A 23773-nucleotide genomic window follows, 5' to 3' on the forward strand; every position below is an offset into this window, starting at 1 on the left:
ATGTTGTTCTGAAGCATGCCTAAGGCTATGTGCGCACGTTGCGTAAATACATGCAGTTACACTGCGCTTTGTAGCGCAGCGTAACTGCATGCGTCCTGCGTCCCCTGCACAGTCTATGGAGATTCTGCAGGGGTCGTGCGCACGTGGTGTTTTAGAGCGCAGCGCTTCGGCTACTGCCGAAGCGCTGCGTTCTAAGAAGTGGCATGTCACTTCTTTCCTGCGCTTTGCCGGCAGCTCCTGCTCTGTCTATGGGAGGAGCTGCAGGCAGAGCGCATGGAATCGGCTTTCACTACGGACATTTCTGCAGCGATTTAAAGCGCACATGTGCTCTTCAGATCGCTGCAGAAATTTCTGCAGTGAATGTACGCAACGTGCGCACATAGCCTAATATAACAGTTTTTTAAAAGTTGTTTTGTCAAGGAAAACAGACCAGATTACATATGTACAGTATTAAAAATGTTATCAAAATGCCCATAGTTATGTATTTTGCATTTTTATAGTACTACAAAGCAATTTAACTAATATCCTTGTTTTTAGGGCTTTGATTTTTCATTTCTAAGAAGAAGTAGGCTGTATGAAAAATGTGGACATGAAACTGGGTTTTCTTGGACATCTCAATATCCTGGTGGAAACAGAATAGCTGACTGTACAGGTAGAACTTGGAATGTTTTGCTTTAATTCTGTGTTCATTCATAATTATTTTATGGTATTTTTGCTTTTTTTGTGGTTTAGTTAGTTTTCTGATTTTCATGTCAGTGTTCACTTTTTCAGATATTTTAGACTGATTAATGAGATGCAACTCTTTTAAAAAGTCACAATGTTTGGTGTAACTCTACTACAGTCCACCTGGAATCATTTTATTTACGCCAGTACATAAAAATTGTTTAGGACATTTTTCAAAATGTGTGTCTTTTGTGCAACAAAAGATGCAAAAACAGTTGAAAGTAGAAAAAAAGGCAATTTTGGGTATTGCACAAAAATCATGAATTGCATGCACCAATTTGATGGTTTTAATACATAAAAAAGCAAAAAACACATAAAACACAATTTCAACATTGTTTTTTGGGTATTGTTTGTTACAGCATTTATTGTCTTGTAAAAATGACTTAGCAATATTACTCTTTAGGTCAGTGCAATTAGGTTGGATACCAAACAGTTATACAGTTCTGGAAAAAAATTAAGAGACTATTGCAAAATTGTCAGTTTTTCAGATTTTTCTCTTTATAGGGTTATTTTTGAGTGAAATGTAAATTATTCTTTTATTCTATAAACTACTGACAACGTCTCCGAATTTCCAAGCAAAGAAAACAAGTTCATAATCATTTAGAAACAACAATACTAATGTTTTAACTCATGAAGAGTTCAGAAATCAATATTTTGTGAATAACCATGATTTGTAGTCACAGCTTTCATGCGTCTTGGCATGCTTTCCACCAGTCTTTCACATTGGTTTTTAGGTGACCTTATGCCACTCCTGGTGCAAAAATTTAAGCAGTTCTTCTTTGTTTGATGGCCTATGACTATTCATCTTCCTCTTGATTACATTCCAGAGGTTTTCAATGGGGCTCAGGTCTGGAGACCCTGGTCATGACAGGGTTTTGATGTGGTGGTTCTTCATCCACACATTGATTGGCCTAGCTGTGTGACATGGCTCATGTACCTGCTGGAAAAAACAGTCCTCAGAGTTATGGAACATTGCCTGAGCAGAAGAAAGCAACTGTGTTTCCAGGATAATCTTGTATGCAGCTTGATTCATACGTCCTTCGCAAAGTTTTATCTTTTACAGTCCGGGTCCGAACATGACTATTCATAAGTCTGCAATCACATAGAGTGACTTCAGACTTATCATTTTAGACCATTTTAGACAACCCCTTTAATTGTCCACCTAACCATCATTCATACACAGAGGATAAAATAAGGATTGAACATGTCACCAATTTTCTAACTAGTTATATATTTCTAAAGGTGCTAAGGGTAAAACATATCTTTTGTACCGTGTTAGCCAGTGGATATAAAAAAATTGTTTAAAAGAACTGAAGTCCTCAGTGGTTGATACCTTTTAATGGTTAACTGAAAAGATGGTAATAATAGCAATCTTTCGAGACTACTCAAGCCTCTTCATCAGGCTGAATGAAGAGACCTAAGTAGTGTTGAAAGCTTGCTATTATTACCATCTTTTCAGTTAGCCATTAAAAGAAATCAACCACTGAGGAGTCTCAGTTCTTTTAACCCCTTAACGACCGGCCGATTTTGCGCTTTCCGTTTTTTTTACACCATTCTTCTTCCGAAAGACGTAACTTTTATAATTTTCAGTCAATCTGGTCATGTGAGGGCTCGTTTTTTTGCAGAACGAGCTGTACTTTTAAATGAAATCATGATTTTTACCATGTAGTGTACTAAAAAATGCCAAATAAATTCCAAATGCGGAAAAATTTGCAAAAAAGTGCGATTGCACTATAGTTTTTGAGATATTTTATTCACTGTATTCACTATATGGTAAAACTGATCTATCAGTGTGAGGCCTGAGGTCAGTAGGAGTTTGTAGACACCAAACATGAATATGATTACTTTTATCTAAGGGGTTAAAAAAATCAGGTTTGTCTGAAAAAATTGGTGTATGTTTTGCGCCATTTTCTGCGACCTGTAGCATTATAATTTTTCGGGCTCTATGGCTTAGTGACAGCTTATTTTTTGAGTCTTGGGCTGATGTTTTTAACAACACCATTTTTGCGCAGATGCTACTTTTTGATTGCCCGTTATTGCATTTTGCACAAAATATGCGGCAATCAAAAATCGTAATTTTGGCGTATGGACTTTTTTGCTGCTATGCAGTTTTTCTGATCAGATTAATTGATTTTATATTTTGATAGATCTTTCTGAACACGCCAATACCAAATGTGTATAAGTTTCAATGGGTTGAAAGGGGGGTGTTTTGAACTTGTAGGTTTTTTATTTTTTTTAATTTTTCAAAACTTTTTTATTTTACTAGTCCCCTTAGGGGACTATAATGATCAGCTGTCTAATCGCTCATTAATTTCTCCCGATCAGAGCAGCACCAGTCAGACCAGGAGAAATGATCATCCCTTATAACCGGCAGTACTCGGCTGATGGTTACATGAGCTACAGGAGTCATCACATGACCCTGTGCTACCATGACAACCACCGGATCCACGAGATCACGTCACGTGACTTCTGGTATCGGGCAGAGAGTAAACTTCTACTGTCATCGCCATTAATGTAGCGCTGTCACAGCTTGAAAGCGCCGTTAACAGGTACAGGTGGATAGCGATTCCACTCGTACCTGCCAGGCACACATGTCAGCTGTACAAATCAGCTGATGTTCGCAGATTCCCACTTGCAGCCCGCATCAGCAGGTTGGGATTAACACTATGACAGCAGGGACGTAATATATTACTACTCGCGTTTGTTAAGGGGTTAAACTTTTCTTAAGGCCCCCTTCACACGTCCGTGATACACGTGCGTGTTTGGTCCGTTTCCGTATATACCGGAGACACGGCCAAACGTGCACCAATGTTAATCTATGATTGTGGTCACACGTCCGTTATTTCATTATGTCCGTGTGTGCGTGTCCGTGATCCGTATGTGTTTGCGTTTGGCACGGATGCATGTCCGTTATCTGCACGGAGCACGCACACATGGACACAATGAAAGTCTATGGGTATGTGCACACACGATAGTAAACACGTATGCATCTACCAATAGTCCGTGTCCGTTTGGTGTTTTTATTTCTAGTGATGTCGGCTATTCTTTCTATTTCTGTGTATGTCGGTCAATCTCCCTGAGTCCGTCGGTCAGTCTCTCTGTCTCTCTGTCGGTCTCTCTGTCTGTCTGTCCCTCTCTCACAGTCTGTCGGTCAGTTTCCCCCCCTCTCTCATACTTACCGTTCCCCGATCTCCGGCACAGCGCTGCACGGCATTCACACTGCTGCGGCGGCTTTTACTATTTTGAAAAAGCCGGCCGCTCATTAAACAATCTCCTATTCCCTGCTTTCCCCGCCCACCGGCGCCTATGATTGGTTGCAGTGAGACACGCCCCCACGCTGAGTGACAGGTGTCACACTGCACCCAATCACAGCAGCCGGTGGGCGTGTCTATACTGTGCAGTAAAATAAATAAATAAATAATTAAAAAAAAACGGCGTGCGGTTCCCCCAATTTTAATGCCAGCCAGATAAAGCCATACGGCTGAAGGCTGGTATTCTCAGGATGGGGAGCTCCACGTTATGGGGAGCCCCCCACCCTAACAATATCAGTCAGCAGCCGCCCAGAATTGCCGCATACATTATATGCGACAGTTCTGGGGCTGTACCCGGCTCTTCCCGATTTGCCCTGGTGCTTTGGCAAATCGGGGTAATAAGGAGTTATTGGCAGCCCATAGCTGCCAATAAGTCCTAGATTAATCATGTCAGGCGTCTATGAGACACCCTCCATGATTAATCTGTAAATTACAGTAAATAAACACACACACACCAGAAAAAATCCTTTATTAGAAATAAAAACACACACATATACCCTGGTTCACCACTTTAATCAGCCCCGAAAAAGCCCTCCATGTCCGGCGTACTCCAGGATGGTCCAGCGTCGCATCCAGCGCTGGATCCAGTGACAGCGGGTAACCTCAGTGACAACTCAGCTGATCGCGCAGCTGTCTTCATTAGCTGTGTGGAGGTGACCGGAGCGGCTGTGTCTGCTGCAGCTCCTGTCACCTCCATGCAGCAGCGCTGGATGCGACGCTGGACCATCCATGGCTTTATCTGGTTGGCATTAAAATTGGGGGGAACCGCACGCCGTTTTTTTTTAATTATTTATTTATTTATTTTACTGCACAGTATAGACACGCCCACCGGCTGCTGTGATTGGGTGCAGTGTGACACCTGTCACTCAGCGTGGGGGCGTGTCTCACTGCAACCAATCATAGGCGCCGGTGGGCGGGGAAAGCAGGGAATAGGAGATTGTTTAATGAGCGGCCGGCTTTTTCAAAATAGTAAAAGCCGCCGCAGCAGTGTGAATGCCGTGCCGCGCTGCGCCGGAGATCGGGGAACGGTAAGTATGAGAGAGGGGGGGAAACTTCAGTCACTCGGGGGATTAGCGGTCACCGGTGAATCCTTCACAGGTGACCGCTAATCAGTACTCGACACAGACAGAGCCGCGGTATGAGGATGAAGTCGGGTGAAGTTCACCCGAGTTCATTCTCATCGCGCAACTCTGTCTGCTGTCAGCCGACATTTATAAACGACATTGTGCATCACACACACGGACATTACACACGGACATTCCACGTACACATACACGTTAATTCCACACGCACACACGGACGTTCTGCACACAAACACGGCTAGCATACGCAATTCACACAGGTGCCACACGGACCATAAAAACGGACACAAAAACGGGACACGGACCCGAAAAACGGCCCGTAACACACGTGCGTGTTTTTCACGGACGTGTGAAGGGGGCCTAAAGGTGCTAGTGACACAAGTTTTTCACTGGATGTAACTACCCATTGAATCCATGCAAGCAAAGAAATCAAAAGCATTGATGTCCATAAATGTAGTGGTGTAATACCGGGAAGTGACACACGGAAAAAGTATTGAACACACTTATTGAAATGTATTGAATACTTCGTGCCTGTGTTGGTGATGACAACTTCAAGAAACATCCTGAATGGAGAAACTAATCACATGAATTGCTAAAGTATTGATTTTGGCCTATTCTACCACACACTCAACACTCTGCAAGTCCTGAAGGTACTGTGGGCTTCTTCTATGAACTCTGAGCTTTAGAAGTACTTTGCACGTTGCGACATCACAAGCCGATGCTGCGATGTCGAGCTCGATAGTCCCCGCCCCCATCGTAGCAGCGATATCTTGTGATTGCTGCCGTAGCGAACATTATCGCTACGGCAGCTTCACATGCACTCACCTGCCCTGTGACGTCGTTCCGGCCGGCGACCCGACTCCTTCTTAAGGGGGCAGTTCATGCGGCGTCACAGCGACGTCACACGGCAGGCGGCCAATAGAAGCGGAGAGGCGGAGATGAGCGGGACGTAAACATCCCGCCCACCTCCTTCCTTCCTCATTGCAGCCGGGACGCAGGTAAGGTGATGTTCCTCGCTTCTACGGTTTCACACACAGCGATGTGTGCTGCCTGCTGGAACGAGGAACAACATCGTACCGTTGCTACTGCAAAATTATGGAAATGTCGGACCCTACACCGATCATACGATAACGACGCTTTTGCGCTCGTTAATCGTATGTAAAAGGATTCACATACTGCGATGTCGACAGCGATGCCGGATGTGCGTCACTTTCGATTTGACCCCACCAACATCGCACCTGCGATGTCGCATCGTGCAAAGTACCCCTTAGTTTCTTCCATCAGTTTTCTATCGGGTTCAGCTCAGATGATTGGCTGGGCCTTTCTATCAGCTTTATTTTATTTCTCTGAAACCAACTGAGAGTTTCCTTGTCTGTGTGTTTGAGATCATTGTGTTGCTGAAATATCCACACTGGTTTCATCCTCATCATCTTGGTAGATGGCAGCAAATTTTTATTAAGACTATCTTGGTACATTTATCCATTCATCCTTCCTTCAATTATATGAAGTATCCCAGTGTCATAGTCTGATAAACAGCCCCACACCATGACGTTCCAACCTCCCTGTTGGTATGGTGTTTTTGGGGTGATATGCAGTGACTTTTGGCCTCAAAAAATAGTGTGTATTATGGCATCTATCTAGTTCAAATTTTGTTTAATCTAACTAGTCTATATTCTCCCAGGATTTCAAAGTCTTTTTTAAGTGTTGTTCAGCAAACCTGTCACCAGGTTTTTGCTACCTCATCTGAGAGCAGCATAATGTAGAGACAGAGACCCTGATTCCAGCAATGTTTCACTTACTGGGCTGTTTGATGTCATTGTGATAAAATCAATGTTTTCTCTGCTGCAGATCTAGCAGTTATACAGAGCTCATGAATATTCTGGACTACCTAGCCGCAGGCCAAGTAGTCATTTAATGATAATTACTGCTGATTAAACAGTGACTTTATCAAAACTAAGCTAAGCAGCCCAGTAAGTGACATATCGCGGGCGGAGGGGTTGGGAACGCCGCTCGCCTGGAATCGCTGGCGCTCGGGTCCGGTGCTTCTGCTCCTCGGTGGCTCGAGCACGGGGCCGGACCCGGGGGCTCGAGCAGCGCCTCCTCGCACACGAGTGAAAAGGGGTAGGTTTTGGTGGTGGGTGTTTGGGGATGTCGGTCGTGACGCCACCCACGGGTTGTGGTGGTGGTGGGCACCACCGCTGCTGGTGACGGGGGATCCCAGGAGCGATGGCGGAGAGCAGCTAAGGTGTTGACCCCCTCCGTGGGTAGGGGCTGTTGGTCCCGGGGCCCCGGTTGGGGAGTGTGGAGGAGGTATGGGTGCAGGTGCCAATGCGGGGAGGCAGCATGGGCGCAGGTGCAACGTTGCGGTGCAGCGCGGTGCCGGATGGCACTGTTGTACTTACTTATACACAGAAGGACAGAGTCTCTGGTAAACCAAACGGCTGGATGGATGGGGCCCACAGCCGGCTGCGGTGTTCTCACTTTCCCCAGACGGGTTGATGGTGGCTGTCATTTCCTGCACCTGTGTAAGTGTGTTTGACTCATATGGCTTCCCACGGGTAGTCCGCTCCCCGGCATGTACATGTCAGGAGAGCCCCTTTTGCCCGCAGGCGCTGGCCCTTGGATCTCTGGCCCTTGGCGGTGGCACTTATCTGGACGGGTTGGGCTGTTGCCTTCTGACGGGACTTAGGTGGGAATGAACCCCTGAGGTCCAGACCGCAATCAGATAATTTGACCTTTTCAGCGGCTCCTAGCCTGGTTGGGGTCTGAGTACCCTGCCTTGGTGCTTGGCTTCAATCTGCTCCCCCGGTTCGGTACCGGCGGGCCACCGCCCGACCCCGGTCCTACGGGTCCGCTGACCTCCATAAACTCCTGCAGACGGCCACCACCGTCTGCCAAACTTGCAGAATGTGCCTGGGCTCCAACCCAGACACCGACAGTCTCCACTCCTCTCACTTTCACTGCCTAACAACAACTTCCTGTCTTTTCCCGCCTCCAGGCCTGTGAACTCCTCGGTGGGCGGGGTCAACCACCTGGCTCCACCCCACCTGGTGTGGACATCAAGCCTGGAGGGTGGCAGCAAGGATTTTAATTGACTGGTGTCACCTAAGCAGGGGAGGGTGTGTGTGTGTGTTTTAGTGTACTGTGACCCCTGGGGAGTCCAGGGCGTCACAGACACACTGCTGGAACTAGAATTTCTGCCCCTACTTGATTCTGCTCTTAGATTAGGTGTCATAGATTCCCTGTAAATGCTCCTGTACATGTTTTTTATTCAGCAATGGAGTCTTACATGGTGAGCGTGCTCTTATCTGTCTGAAATATTGCACGGACCATCTAGTCATGGCCGGTTTATGGTGAAATTACATTCTTTTCTCTTCCAGATTATGGCCTCAACAGTGCTCACTCAAACCTTCAGTATTTTATTCTGTAACCAATGTGATGAGCATGTTTTGCTAGAATCAGGTTGCAAAGATAATGAGACAGCTTACTAGTTTTACCCAGTATGGGATGTTTCTTGTGTGGTACCTTGATAATAAGTCATCTTTTTATACACCAATAGTTGAACCAGCTGATTTATTTTTTCACTAAGTAACAGGATTGTTTTCTAATTATTGATAGATTTCAGCTAGTTTCATGACTTTCCAAGGCTTCTTGCACCTCTCTTTCTTCATGTGTTCAATACTTTTTTCCTGTGTCATAACTGATTGTTACACATTATTTGTGGACAGCTATTGTTTGATTTCTTTTCTTGTATGGATTTTTTACCGACATCTGGTGAGAAATTCATGTCAACAGTGCCTTTAGAAATATATTTACATAGAAAATTGGTGACGTGTTCAGTAATTACAGTATTTCACCCACCGTAAATAGACACTATAAGGGTATGTGCGCACGTTGCTTTTTACCTGCTTTTTTGCTGCTTTTTCTTCTGCGCTGTTTAATGCCAAAATGGATGTGTTCTTCTATTCAAGCAAAGTCTATGGGAATTTGGGTTTCTTGTTCACACTATGTTGTTCAAAATGCTGCCTTTTTGAGGCAGAACTTTGGTCAAAAACTCAGCTTTTCAAAGAAGCAACATGTCAATTGTTTTTGCCATTTGGGTTTTGCACTGCAAAGCTGAGTTTTTGACCAAAGTTCTGCCACAAAAAGGCAGCATTTTGAACAACATAGTGTGAACAAGAAACCCAAATTCCCATAGACTTTGCTTGAATAGAAGAACACATCCATTTTGGCATTAAACAGCGCAGAAGAAAAAGCAGCAAAAAAGCAGGTAAAAAGCAGGTAAAAAGCAACGTGCGCACATACCCTAATACTGTGAAGAGTATAAAGTAAAATCTGGATCTACTCTTCGTAATATTACCCGTTGTATTTTTACATGAATGGGTGACTATGAAATATATCTCTTTGATGAGTCCATTTCTCTTTCTTTAAAGCCCTTTAATTCCACAGGATTATCAGATCTGTTGTATCGATTATCTGGTTTTATGAGATTGTGTTTAAAGCTCTTTTTCTAATTGCAGCTTCAGCTATTGCCATAAGTGGACAATCCTCAGCATATTTCCCGGATAAAAAATGCCAAGAAGCTGTCAGTATGGGGACAGAAAAGACCTATATAGATGAGTTTATTAAGGAGCTGGAGAACAATGGTATAACAAAAAATCACAAGAAAGAACTCAATATTCTTGTATGTGGATAATGATTCAGAGAAAATATAAGAAAAGGAATATTGATTTTTAAGCAGTTGCTATGTTGAGAATAATATTTGGAAGCTGTGGGGAATATGAATGGTTATTTGTACTTTCAATTTATATTTGAAGTTATCTTATTTGATACTGAAATTTGATCATGGGCGTATGTACCAAACGGAAATTTATACAGTTTACTTGTAGAAGAAAGCCCCAGACTTGGTTGCTCTAATCTCTTTATAACATGGTAGCTAAAGATGAACAGATCTTTTGAAATGTGAATTGACTGACACTGCAAATTCCCAAGAAATTTGATTTGTGGCAAATAAAAACTTGTGCAGTTCTAAATACTGGAAAGCTTGTTATAGCTTGCAAATGCATATGGAGGATAAGAGACCAAACTGTTCTGACCATAAGGGCTTATGCAGAGCCCCACGGGGTAGGTGGTTAACCTACTCATCGTCGGGCTGTTTCGGGCTGGGTCAAGCATTGTCACTGGTGGCCTTGCCCGGCTCCGTTGCCCTGAGGCGTACAGTAAATGGTGGGGGAATCGGGATAATGGGGAAAGTTTGTCTTAACGCCACCTGTGGTATGCACCAAGGAATAGCCGCCGCTGCCGGGTTCCTCTCCGGAGCAGGTGTTAAGGCAGCTGGGATGGTATCACTCCCCAGAGGCAGAGCGGGCCCCAGGTGGATGATGAGTGTGATAATGGCCATTGACGCCTAAGCGCTGAGTGGCGACACCGGTAAGTACGAGCCAACAAAGTCTCTGCGGGTTCAGGGTGTAGTTTACCCAAAACTTCAGCTGTCAGCCCGGTCACACTGGTCACTGCCATGACGGGCTCACGTCAATCCCTGATCTGTGTGAGGTCAGAACCAGTGCAGTAGTCTGTGGGCCCTTGCTCACTGAGCTTTGTAGTGTGGGTCCCTGTGGATTGAAGCACTTAGAATCCCTTCTGTACTAGGTAAATTACTGTTCCCTATGCCAGCAGCGGGGATCCCCTTGAGTCTGACCGTGATCTAGGCCTCGGGAGTCCTATATTCCACTTGGCTGTGGAAACTTGGGTGGACGAAGAAGCATGGAACCTCTCTGTCCGGCAGAATCTGGTGATGTAACGTGGAATTACACCACCCTAGAGTGCTGCACCCTGAACATTGCTGGTCCCGGGGAACTGACACGGTATCCTCCTCAGCGACCGTTATATTCCTATGTCCCACAAGAGCTACTGGGAAAGACGTCTGCTCACTTTCACTCCTGCTGGAGAACTCCTTGAAAATTATAAACTGTGTGTGACTCCTAATTCCCCCTGGTGGCTGCTCCTCCCCCTACCCAGGTCCTAAGTTAGTGGATTGGGGTCCCTGTTCTGATGGCATCCTGTAAATGCCACACACTGTTGGAAACCACTTTTATTCCCGACCCTAGCCCAGTCCCTAGTGGGGAAGGGGCAACCCATGTGTGTATGTGGTTGTGGATGATGAAACCGGTACTGACCTCCTTTTGGATCCATGATCAGCACCACACCCTTAGCGGGGTGCAGTACCCTGCGGCGACCTGAGCCTCAGGGGTGCCACAGTTACACTCTACAGATGTGAAAAAGACAGAGAACACTACTGATAACACTTTACAGAAAACAGAGACCTATCTAGTGACTGGAGATTAATAATGACTTTTTAGTACAAATCTTTCTTCACTTGGGCCAGCTGGCCTGTTATGGCCCATGTACTGGCCACCACTGTACAAGGTATGATAATCCATAAGGTGTTATAGCTGCAGGCATTATGGGGAAGCCTACTCGGCAATGCAAAATGACATTTGCCGGCTGAGCAGTGTGGAAAATAGTAACAGGTAGAGATGAGCAAACCCGAGGTTTGCTGTTCGGTGTTCATACCAAACACAGACTTTACAAAAGAAAAACTGAGTTTGGTTCTGGAGTTTGGATGATTAACGTATGCAAATCACTCACTTGTGCATCCCTGTGTTCGAGTACATTTGGTGCTCAGCCCAATGTGAGCCACTTGCAGTGTTTGATCGGCTCGCACTGGGGGTAACAACAGCCTGATCAGTAGTAGTAGTCTGCAAACAAAAAAAATGGAAGAATTCTGTTTATGTCTGGCTGCATGTGGGCAGAGACCTGAACTGCTCAATTAGTGACTTTCATTGGGGTTCAGTTCAAGTATGGGTATGAAACCAAACTTAATCTAAAGTCCGAGTGAACCCGCTTAACTGAACCTTCATGGATCCGCTCATCCCTAGTAATAGGCACGTTATTTATTTATATTTTTGCAAGCCGCAAATTGATTCTCAAAATGTTAGAATTCATGTGTAATCGTGAATTTCAGGAATTTCAACTCAAACTCAATCCTCTCCAAATTGATCCGCTCATCTCTAGTGGAAGTCACAGCCTATTCAGTAGTGGAGAATTCAAAAACACTACACCTATCTATCCTATGTGGCAAAAACACAGTTATGTATTAAGGCAACCTTGTTTTTCCTCTGGGACCCCCTAACTTCTATAGGTGCCAATTTCTTTTATTGATTTCAATTTTATGGACACTGACATGTTAATTTTACATTCACCTTTTTATCTCTTTTTATAAACTTAAGCCTAATCTTATGCCCAAAACACTTTGATTTACTCTAATAAGAATGACATATAATGTAACCAAAAACTGTCTTTACTTCTCACATTTGTATTTCGTAAACTTGTGATATTGTTTTACCAGAATTTTTTATTTCTTGTATTAGTAAGCACCCTAACTATATCATACATGACTAGGAATCTTTTTATAGGATATTTGACATATAGAGCTATAATGTATGCCACATGTATGCCAAAACATTAGAGCCAGACGATCACCTATATAAACTATGAAAGAATATGCTTTAAGCAGCAGAGGTAGAGAGATAACAATGTGTGCGAGACAATATGCTGGTATTACATATACGTATCTTTTATAAAGTAAGTATGGTAAAATGGATCTTAGGTTTTTGCATTCTTTTGTGATACAGAACTCCATCTTAATCACTACTCTACCCATACACACACACCCTTAGAATTAAATGATAAAGTTCTCATTCTACATTCACAAATCTGTGTTTATTTTTATATCCATGTGAAAAAAATAACTTTTCTTTCATGTGCCATACATTTTTAAAACATGTGGGTGTATGATCAATTTATGGATGTGTGTATGTCCTGTCCAAGAAAGAGTAGGTATGTACTGTCCATACTTTCAATATGCCATATTCTTGTCAGTGGCAGTCAGACTATTATCTATATAAACCTAACCAAAGCTCCTCATTTTTGTTTAAGGGTAAAATTATACATGTTCATTCAGTTATCATAACAAGCTGATGCTTGAACTGGGCCCAAAGAGTCATCTCCAAAATGGTGCTGTTCCCAAAAATGGAAGTCTCAGCATAAAAATATCTTCATAAATCCAAATGTCCCGTTTTTTACTCTGTGTTCAGACGAAATGTTATGACTGAGCCCTACCACTCACACGAAGATGATCAAACCAAGAGAGATGTAAAACCTGTAATCAACATGTCCCTAGTCAGACTAGAAGAAGCCCTAAATCTGACCCTGAATTGTCCCTGCCTGACCTAGGTTGGCAAACTAAGATTGCAGAATTGGCCACCCACACAACGTTGGCTGACCCTGGGTGACCTTAACTGCACCCTCAACTACAAAGACAATCTTACACTAAACATCAATTAATATAAATGAAGTACAAAGGCAGAAGGTGTCACACAGAGCTAAAAAATAGTTACCACAGTTTTTGATGTAAGACTGAAAAGGGAAGAAACTCAAAAGACTTACGAAATACCTTGAACCCCTAAATCCCAAACATAAAAGGACAGGGAAATTCTTGAAAGGAAACACACCAGCAAACCATAGGGAAAACCAATAATGATTATTCAGCAGGATTACCCTTAGCTAAAGAGCTGGGACTCCAAAGATACATCTATCCAAGAATATAGCTGGCACTGACTGCATGTGCATGGTGAGTATAAATAGCCACTCCCAAGATAAAGGTAAACCAAATTAGTAAGTGAACAAAAAGAAATAAAAAGTAAAGCAAAGCAAAAGATAAGAAAGAGAAGAGAGCTATCAGCAATAGGGCAGAGACAAAACAGGCTGTGATTCAACAAAGAGGGAAACTGACCACACAACCAGAGGTCACCAGATCGAGACCCGGAGTCGAGCCATGAAAATAGAAATCTGAATATTTAAGAAAGTAAAAGGGAGGTTTTGTCGATCTTATGAAAAATTGTATTTGTCCAGAATTATTATGTAACTAAATGAAAAAACATACATTTTCCCATCTCACTTGTTTTGTTTTCATCTGTTACAGTGAGAATATTGAACAAACAGCTGAATATGTATGAAAAAGTTTAAAAAAATCATTTATGACATTTTGGAAACATATCAGTGATGAACATAGTCCTCCTTCTTTTCATTAATAACCATAAGCCTTCCATCCATGGAATATGTCAACTTTTTCGGTAATACAAACCACTGCCTCTCAGACAATAATTCGAGAGGTGCACTGTTTTCCTTCACCATAAATCTCCCATTTAAGAAGGGTTACTGAGTGTTCTCTATATGATTTAGGTCAGGAGAAAGTGGTCATGCCATTGTTCTTTCCTCGTTAACCCCTTACCGACATATGACATAATGGGACGTAATATGCCTGCTCCCTGACTTCGATGCGTGCTTGGCTGTGAACTTGTTAAATTCTGCTCTCAATATCTTGCAATGCCATTTAATGCATTCTCATTGGGGGGTGCATCATTCTATGTTCTCATCAGTGTTCCCTAGAAATGATTGTGGGGCACCAATTGGTTGCTATGACAGCCGGGGAACTGCTGAAGACCCCCATGCTTGTTATGACGGTTTTACTGTGAAAGTCAGTGTTTAGCTAGCATTCGATGAAGACATGTAACATGGCTCGAGGCAATAGCCATGGGCAAGGAACTCACTTTCAAAGTCGCAGCATGCTACAGAAAAATAGGATTCCTTGGTGTGTGTGTGTGTGTGTGTGTGTGTGTGTTTAATGGTGTTACAAGTTGCAGAGACCTCTAAGTTCAGTTTTGCCATGCTTTCCAAGTCACCGGTTCCTCTTGATCCCACTATGAGGAAGCCACACCAGCTCATAAAAACAAAGTCCTTTTCACCAACCAAACTTATTTATAGTGAGTAGCAGGAAATGAGCTAGTCATTTTCTTTGGTACAATAGAAAGGCACATTCCCAATGGTTATGGACAGTAATACAGTACTTGAAAAAAAGATTACAGATGAATAGCATGGCAATAGTTGTGCCTCCATACTGTTAGGAACTAACGTAAGGGTGCTCTTGCTAGTTACCACCTTACTAGACATACCACCAGTCTGGCTGAATCCACCTCCTCTTCAAGGCTGCCCTTCAGAACCCAGTACATTACTGCTGCATTACAGCTTGTTCCTTACTAAAGTGTCCCTATTCACCTGCTTCAGAGAACTGCAGCCACTGTAAGCTACTTACTGATGCTTGCTCCCTTGTCTTTGGTAACACACGCAAAGTTGTTTTCCTTTCTATGATGGTGTCCTCACTCCTTCATAGCTCACCATTTACCTTCTTTAGGACGCTTTACACGCTGCGATCTCGCTAGCGAGATCGCTAGCGTGCGTACCCGCCCCTGTCGATTGTGCGTCACGGGCAAATCGCTGCCCGTGGCGCACAACATCGCTAGTTCCCTTCACACTTCTTACCTGCCTAGCGATGTTGCTGTGACCGGCGAACCGCCTCCTTTCTAAGGGGGGCGGTTTGTTCGGCGTCACAGTGACGTCACTAAGCGGCCGCCCAATAGAAGCGGAGGGGCGGAGATGAGCGGAACGAACATCCCGCCCACCTCCTTCCTTCCTCATTGCGGGCGGCCGCAGGTACGGTGAGGTTCCTCGTTCCTGCGGTGTCACATATTGCTATATGTGCTGCCGCAGGAACGACGAACAACCTGCATCCTGCAACAGGAATGATATTTGGGAACTGGACAACGTGTCAACGAGCAACGATAAGGTGAGTCTTTTTGCTCATTAGCGGTCACTCATACATTCCACACGCAACAACGTCGCTAACGAGGCCGGATGTGCGTCACGAACTCCGTGACCCCAACGACATCGCGTTAGCAATGTCGCTGCGTGTAAAGCGGCCTTTAGAGCCTGCTAAACAGAATTAGTTTTTCTCAGTATCTCCATAAAACTACTCCCTCTCCCTTGCTGGCTAGTTATTAACCCTGTCCTATCAAAACACAGAACACTGCAGCCCAAAGGGGAATTAACACGTTACCCAGAGGCAATCAAATAATTGAATCACATTTCACTTTACAATAAAATGCAGGGATCTTCATAGGGGCATGACAAAAGCTATCAGATGATCACAAGTTAAAGTTTCCTGCGGCAATTATCAAATACAGTAAAGAAAAAAAAATAAATGTTTTAAAAAATATGAAATAAATGAAAAATATAGTTAGGTCAAGAAATATTTGGACACTCACAGATTGTTTTTGTGATCTGGACTCGGCATACCACCATTTTTTATTTAATGTGAAACAACTAAGATGCAATTGAAATGTAGAAATTCAAGTATAATTAAGGGGATTGAACAAAAATATTCTGCGAAACGTTTAGGTATTGCAACCATCTTACTACAAAGCCTCCTCATTTCAATGCTGGGTTTCCACCTTTGTGATGCTTGTCAGGTCTTTGCTGCATATGTCTTCAGTTGTTGCTTGTTTGTGGGTCTTTCTTCTTTCCGTTTTGTCTTAAGTTTGTGAAATGCCTGCTCGATGGGATTGAGATCTGGTGATTGACTCTGCCATTACAGAATACTCCACATCTGTGCCTTAAAAACTCTTGGGCTACTTTCACAGTATTATGAACATAAACGACAGGGTATTGATCCAGGGAACTAGTCTGATTGCCGGATGTGGAGTCAGGAAGGACATTTTTCCCCATTGGAACTTGTTTGCCACATTGGGTTTTTTTTTGCCTTCCTCTGGATCAACATGTTAGGCTACGGGTTGAACTAGATGGACTTAGAGTCTCCCTTCAACCTTAAAAACTATGATACTATGATACTATGATACTAAATCACTCACACACATGAGAAATGGAAAAGAAAAAGGTGTGGCAGAACTCAACTTGTCCCTGTACAGACTGAAAGACTCTAGCTGCACAACTAACAGCACCACCTCAGACTTTGTTCCTTAAAAGGCTGTCATGGGTTTGTAATTCATGTTTGAGGACCAGAGGGGAGGCCACAACACATTGCCTACAAGGGGATAGAAGGGTGTGCCGGCCACAAATAGAAACTTAAGGGTGCTTTACATGCTGCGACATCGCTAGCGATTGCTAGCGATGTTGAGCGCGATATCACCCGCCCCCGTCATACGTGCGACATTTGGTGATTGCTGCCGTAGCGAACATTATCGCTACGGCAGCGTCACACGCACATACTTGCTCAGCGACGTCACTGTGACCACCAAACAATCCCTCCTTCAAGGGGGAGGTGCGTTCGCGTCACCGCGACGTCACTAAGCGGCCGTCCAATAGAAGCAGAGGGGCGGAGATGAGTGGGACGTAACATCCCGCCCACCTCCTTCCTTCTGTTTTGCCGGTGGATACAGGTAAGGAGATGTTTGTCGTTCCTGCGGTGACACACATAGTGATGTTTGCTGCTGCAGGAACGACAAACAACATCGTACCGGCAGCAGCAACGATATTAAGGAAAGGATCGACGTGTCAACGATCCCCGTTTTTTGATGATTTTGTGATCGTTGATCGTCGCTCCTTGGTGTCACACACTGCAATGTCGCTACCGGCGCCGGATGTGCATCACTAACGACGTGACCCCGACGATATATCGGTAGCCATGTCGCAGCATGTAAAGCACCCTTGTGTGCAAACCAAAAAAGGAACACAAAGACCATAGGAATTATTAGCATTTGGACAGGGAAGAAAAGGCAATAGTTGAACAGACAGAGGAACCTATCACGGAACCTATCACGAAACCACAGGTCACCAGATCGAATCCCCAAACTGAGTCATGACATGAAGAATGTTTAGGGTCATTGGCCATCTAACTGTGAAGTGCCGTCAAATCAACCTTGCTGCATTTGATTGAATTTGAGCTGAGTATAGCCCGTTATATAGCCCTATACACTTCATTGGCAGTCACGCAGCTGTATAACTTGTAGATGAGGGCCAGAGAGAGCATGTGCTACACTGGATGGCAAGCACTGCATCAAGTAGCTTCTCCTTCTCTTCCTCCACTTTAACTTCATGCACAGAACAGACCTCAGAGGTGCCACCCCAATTACCCTTGTTTTCCCTCGTGCCCAACTAACTGTTGGAAACCACAGTTGAGCGTGTCTTCAGAGCTTTTCACACATTCTATTCCATGGACATCAGAGGTCTGCTCCAAAGATTCACAGATTCAAGAGGAGGAAAGCATCTGTAACAATGCCCAAAATCTTTGTCAGTTTGATTTGCGGTCAGACAAAGTAGGGTCCAAGCCGAATCCAGACCCTTGTCACCAAATGTGGAGGTAAAGATGATGAGACTCAGATACATGAGGCACACGCATACTGTACTGTGGTGTCAGGGCAGGAAGAGGAGGGTGACTGTCAGGGTGATGAGTGGGATGACAGAGAGGATGACAATGAGGTTGGAGATCCATCTTGGTGAGAACCCAGAGGCATGCAGCTGAGTAGATCAACAGAGGAGATGGAACAGGAAGACGGCAGGTTATGTTGCCGATTCCAGCACAAACACAAAGTGATGCAAGCATGGCAAGCACTGCATCCTCAGCCACAACTCTAGCTGAGGCGAGCAGCAGTCGCGGGTTTGCAGTTCGCAGACAGGATTGCTTATCCTGGGGCTTTTTGAGACCGCAAAGGATGACTCAACTTTTGTTATTTTTAAAGTTTGTAAACAACGACTCAGTAGAGCCAAAAAATCCAATAATTTGATTACTACATGCATGAACCGGCACATGCTCTACCAACATACGTTACTCTGGTAATCTTATCGCACTAAAATGCAGCCTTCGGGCATCCCCAACCACCGGCCCCCCATTAACCGCATCTGCTGCTTCTTTCTTCTCCATCACCATTAAAAGTGTTTTCATGCAAGTCTTTGGCCACAAAACCTCCACTTGCTTACCTGCTACAGTCGGGGGTGAGTGTGAGCCCATTAGCTGTTACGGAAGTGGACATGCATGGTGTTTTTGACCCATCTGAAACACCGAGCACACCACATGTCTCTCAATTCATCACAGCATCTCCTTCTACACCTCCCTCACAGTCCACCATTTTGACATGTACACCCCACTCCACCCTCTGTCAGTACAGCAGCGATCCCTAGGTCCCACAGTTGCGGTCACATAAAAGATTATGTCCTCCTACACATGCCAAAGCTAATAGCTTGTGTGACGCCCTGGCAAAACCAGGTAGTCACAAATAGGCCCCTGAATAACACCTTCCCTCACTAGGAAACGCACAGCCAACCATTAAACCCTGGTCACCCCCCTTAGTGAAAGATAGACACACCAGTGGGCATGACCAGGCGGTTGGAACATGCCGACCCAGGGGTCCAGACAGCCCGGGGGCAGGAAAGCAAGTCAGATCAGTTTTGTAGTTCAAGGACAGAGGAGTGTGGAGTGGAGGTCAGGCCTGTGTGTCAGACCTGAAGAAAACTGACAGGTACCTGGGTAGGAGCACTGGTGCCTTGGCTAGGAGGCAGACGGTGGTCTCTGTCAACAGGAGACAGGAAGACGGCTTGGTGGAACTGAGGTGGACCGGGCCAGGGTAGGAGCCCACCGGTACCGACACGGGGAACCGACCCGGAAACCGTAGCACAAAGGGGGGTACTCGGACCCTGAAGCCAGGAGCCAGAAACAAGTGGAACTGGTTAATTAACCGATTGAGGCCAGGACTAGAGGTCCTGCCCCACCCAAGGTCCCTCATAGAAGACAACAGCCCACCGATTAGGGATAAGTGGTCACCGCCAGGCCCATAGATCCTATGGGCCAGCGTCTGTGGGCACAGCTCCTTAGGCCACATCCAGCGGGGAGCGGACTCCTACATTTCAAACTGGGAAGTCTTTTCTACTTAAACGCTACAGGAAAAGGTACAAAAACTTGTGAACGAGGAGGGGTATTTTTCATGTTTTTCTGGAGTAAAAATTACTGCACCACACAATTGTGAAAAAAGTATACAGTTTTTATTATTACAAAAAATACAAAATACTGGAAATCACATGTGATTGCAGTTATTGATTAGACATACATAGATAAAATCCAATTAAATGAGACAGAGAAAAGACGGTCACAGGGAGGAAGACAGGCTACCCCTTAATTTCTGTGCAGGGAACAGGATAGTTAGATTATATCCCAGATGGCCATATAAATAACCAGAGAAACATAGGTATATCCCCTAAGATAGTAGAGTAATGGAGTGCTTATACATGAAAAGTAACCAACATGGTAAGGTCCAAATCAGGGCCTGAACACAATAGTATGTAACACCACCAGCGAGTACATAGCATAATATCAAGTAAAGAAAAAAAAAATTCATACAATGTGGATATTGGCACCTGAAGGACCTACCTGTGGTATGTATAGCACCCAAAGAGGGGAGTCTGTCAGCCTCACATGTGGACGCGGTCCCGACACGTGTTTCGCAGGTGCTTCAACGGTCACCATGGAAACCGGTGACCAACCTCCGGATCATGACTCCCCTGGACGTGGGGCCTCTGAGAGAGACTGCTGGGTAAGGAACTTATTACCCGGCCCGTGTGGGCAACACCCGGACCCGAACCCGTTTCCTGGACTGGGGAAAAGGGGTGCTGACCTGGTTTTTAGAGGCAGCATCAGGGCTAGGTTTGCTTGGGTGGGCAAAAATGAAAAGGTCCCGGTCCCATCCCGTTTCCGGTTAGTAAAATCTTTTAATGCAACGTTTAAGTAAACTGCCTCCTGTAAGGGAAGAAAACAAAAATATGCTTCATTGTACAAAAGTTATTATAATTGTAAATATGTCTTTTATCTTTTACAGTTCAAAAAGCAAAATAAACCGGTGGTGGTCGGACAGCCCGCGGACGGTCTATGGTTAACCAAGGGGGAGTGTGACGCCCTGGCCTGGCCAGGTAGTCAAAAATAGGGCCCTGCATTACACCTGTCCCTCATAGGTAACATACAGCCAAACATTTAAACCCTAGTCACCCCCCTCGGGGCTTGATGGACACACCAGGGGGCAGAACAAAGCGGTTGGAAGACGCCCACCGAGGAGTCTCAGACAGCCCAGGGCGGGAAAAAGCAAGTTTGTGTTTAGAGTCCAAGTTGGAGAGATGTGTGGGCTGGAGCTGTGTGCAGCTCCAGCAAAGGAGAGAAACCAATTTGAGCAGGTGCCGGGGTAGGAGCCCTGGTACCTTTGGCTAGGAGGCAGATGGCGGTCTCCGTCTGCAGGAGCCAGGAGGACAGCTCGGTGGAACCGAGGTGGACCGGGACAGGGTTGTAGCCCGCCGGTACTGACTCGGAAACCAGAGCACAAAGGGGGGTACTCAGACCCTGAAGCTAGGTCCAGAAGCTACTGGGGGCTAGGTAATTAACTGATTGCGACCAGGACTAGAGGTCCTGTCCCACCCAAAGTCCCGACTGAAGGCAACAGCCCAATGAGAGGGATAAACGGCCACCGCCAAGGCTCAGAGATCCCACGGGCCAGTGTCTGTGGGCAAAGGGCTCCTTAGGCGACAACAAGCCGGAAGCGGACTCCTGAAGTTGCAAGCACAGGCATTCAACCATCCAACACAGGTGCGGGAGAAAGACAGAGACCACCAGCCGTGTGGGGGACCAGACCGCAGCTGGCTGCAGGCACTGACCACCATCACCTTTGTTTACCAGAGACTCGTGTGTTTACTAATAGTGAGTACAAAAGCACCCTCCAGTCGCCCATCTCCCTGCACTGCTAAACAGCCCCCCCAACGGGTCCCGGGGCCACCATCCCTGCCCATGGAGGGGCTAACAACTTGCTGCGCAACATCTCCCCCGGGTGCCCTGTAACTGCAGCGGTGGTGTCCACCTTCACCACATCCCGTGGGTGGCGTCACGAACTTAACACGGCTCTGGCCTTACATCTACGTCCCCAAACCACAACCCCCCTTTTAGTTGAAGTGACTGCAAGACCCCCGGGTCCGGAGACCCTCGAGCCACCCACTGAAGGTCTGGATCCGAGCGGCTCGGCTGCTGAGCACAGGGCGGTACATTAGTGCTGACGATGCCATTATCAGCATCATTAATCCTGTCATCTACATGCCGGAACAGACTTTGAATAGTCTGTGGGAGGAGGTGGTTGTCCCAGAGGAAGAGTAGCAAGCAGAGGAGGATGCGGAAGGGGTACCAATATGTCTAAAGTCTGGACTATCATTGCACAGATGGGTGGCAAGGGAGGGTGGAGTACCAGGGGCATATTATAAAGGAAATTGATTCAGTCCAAGAATCTATATAATATAATCAATAATGCAAACAAGTGTCTGAAAAAATACAAAAGTATTTATTAATCATTGTGACACATAAAGGACATACACAGAAGGATGGTGAGTTAAAATCAAGACAGCAAAACAAGGGGCAGTATTACAAAGGGTGGGGCCTTATTTGAAGATATATATCCCATAAAAATTGGGCTATGGTAGAACGAAAGCTCAACCTAGTGAGAAGGTGAAAATCATGATAGCAGAGATCATGGATGTAAGGAACCATATATATTAATCCTTGAAAGGAATTGAGATGTCAAATGAATAGCAGTAGTTTTGTGGCATAGTAATAAGTAAGAATCTTAATATGATCAAATGCATGTATCACAAGAGATAATAATGAAAAATAAGTCAAAATTGATTGGTGCTAACAAGGTATGTATATAGTGAATTATAGCCAAATACGTTGATGGGTATTAACAATATGTATATATAGTGGGGATGTTCTTGAGCAAAAATATCTCATCAGGCTTCTGGAGCTTGGCCGCGTTTTTAATGTCATTATACACCCAGACCCAGCGCCACATTCCTGACATACGGCAGCCCCAGATGTGGATCCGTTTCATGTGGTGACTGTGGTGCATGCCCACAAATGGACCGGGCCCATGATTTTTGGAACTCCTCACGTTCAAAGACATACCACATCATGCATTTCATCAAGTGTTGGTCCTCTAATGTTGTATATTGGGCCACATGTCCATGTGGCCTAATATACATAGGTCTCACCACACGTGAATTGAGGGTACGGATTCTGGAGCATGTCCGCAACATTAAAAACACGGCCAAGCTCCAGAAGCCTGATGAGATATTTTTGCTCAAGAACATCCCCAAGCACTTCAAAGAAAAACATGGTTGCAATTGGAGGTGCCTCAAATTCCGTGGTATTGATAAGGTGAACCTGGGGATTAGAGGAGGTAATACCAAAAACAATTTGTACAAAAAGGAGGCCAGATGGATTACCACCCTAAACACTGTAAAGCCATTGGGCCTAAATGATGTTGTTAGCTTCAAACCGTTCCTCTGTTGATGATTGTTTCCCTTGGATTTGCCCTTCTTGTCCTGCAGCTCATTTCATTAATTTTAATATCACATATGTGCAATTTGCGCATTTTGTGTGGCATTTCATCGTGCTGGTGTCTTTTGCCAAAAAACTTTGATTTTCATTCTTTCATTTTTCTTTTCATAGATCGGGTGGTCTTTGGTCCTCTCCCCCCCTTTTTTCCACAATTCCCCCCTCCTTTTTTGGTACAACCCTTGCTGAGGAATCTATATTCACTGACACATCTCTATGAAGGCACCTGGGAAATTTCCATCATATTGTGTTTTCTATTGCCGATGTAGTATATCTCCTATTGCTGATATTATTGGTTCTGCAGTATAGAGCACATGTTGTATATGTACATA

At 44.9% G+C, this 23773-nt stretch overlaps 1 protein-coding gene across 1 annotated transcript in view; it reads left to right on the forward strand.

The window, feature by feature from the left end:
* Nucleotides 1-10018, forward strand: part of LOC142309847 (uncharacterized) — a 56859-nt gene extending 46841 nt beyond the window's left edge. The window contains exons 6-7 of the mRNA XM_075347305.1: nucleotides 538-652; nucleotides 9637-10018. Coding sequence (XP_075203420.1) covers nucleotides 538-652; nucleotides 9637-9812 — 291 coding nt within the window. The 3' untranslated portion in view covers nucleotides 9813-10018. The remainder of the gene's footprint in view (nucleotides 1-537; nucleotides 653-9636) is intronic.
* Nucleotides 10019-23773: the final 13755 nt, after the last annotated feature.

Source organism: Anomaloglossus baeobatrachus, chromosome 5, assembly GCF_048569485.1.
Source record: "Anomaloglossus baeobatrachus isolate aAnoBae1 chromosome 5, aAnoBae1.hap1, whole genome shotgun sequence".
In the NCBI taxonomy this organism is placed as follows: domain Eukaryota; kingdom Metazoa; phylum Chordata; class Amphibia; order Anura; family Aromobatidae; genus Anomaloglossus; species Anomaloglossus baeobatrachus.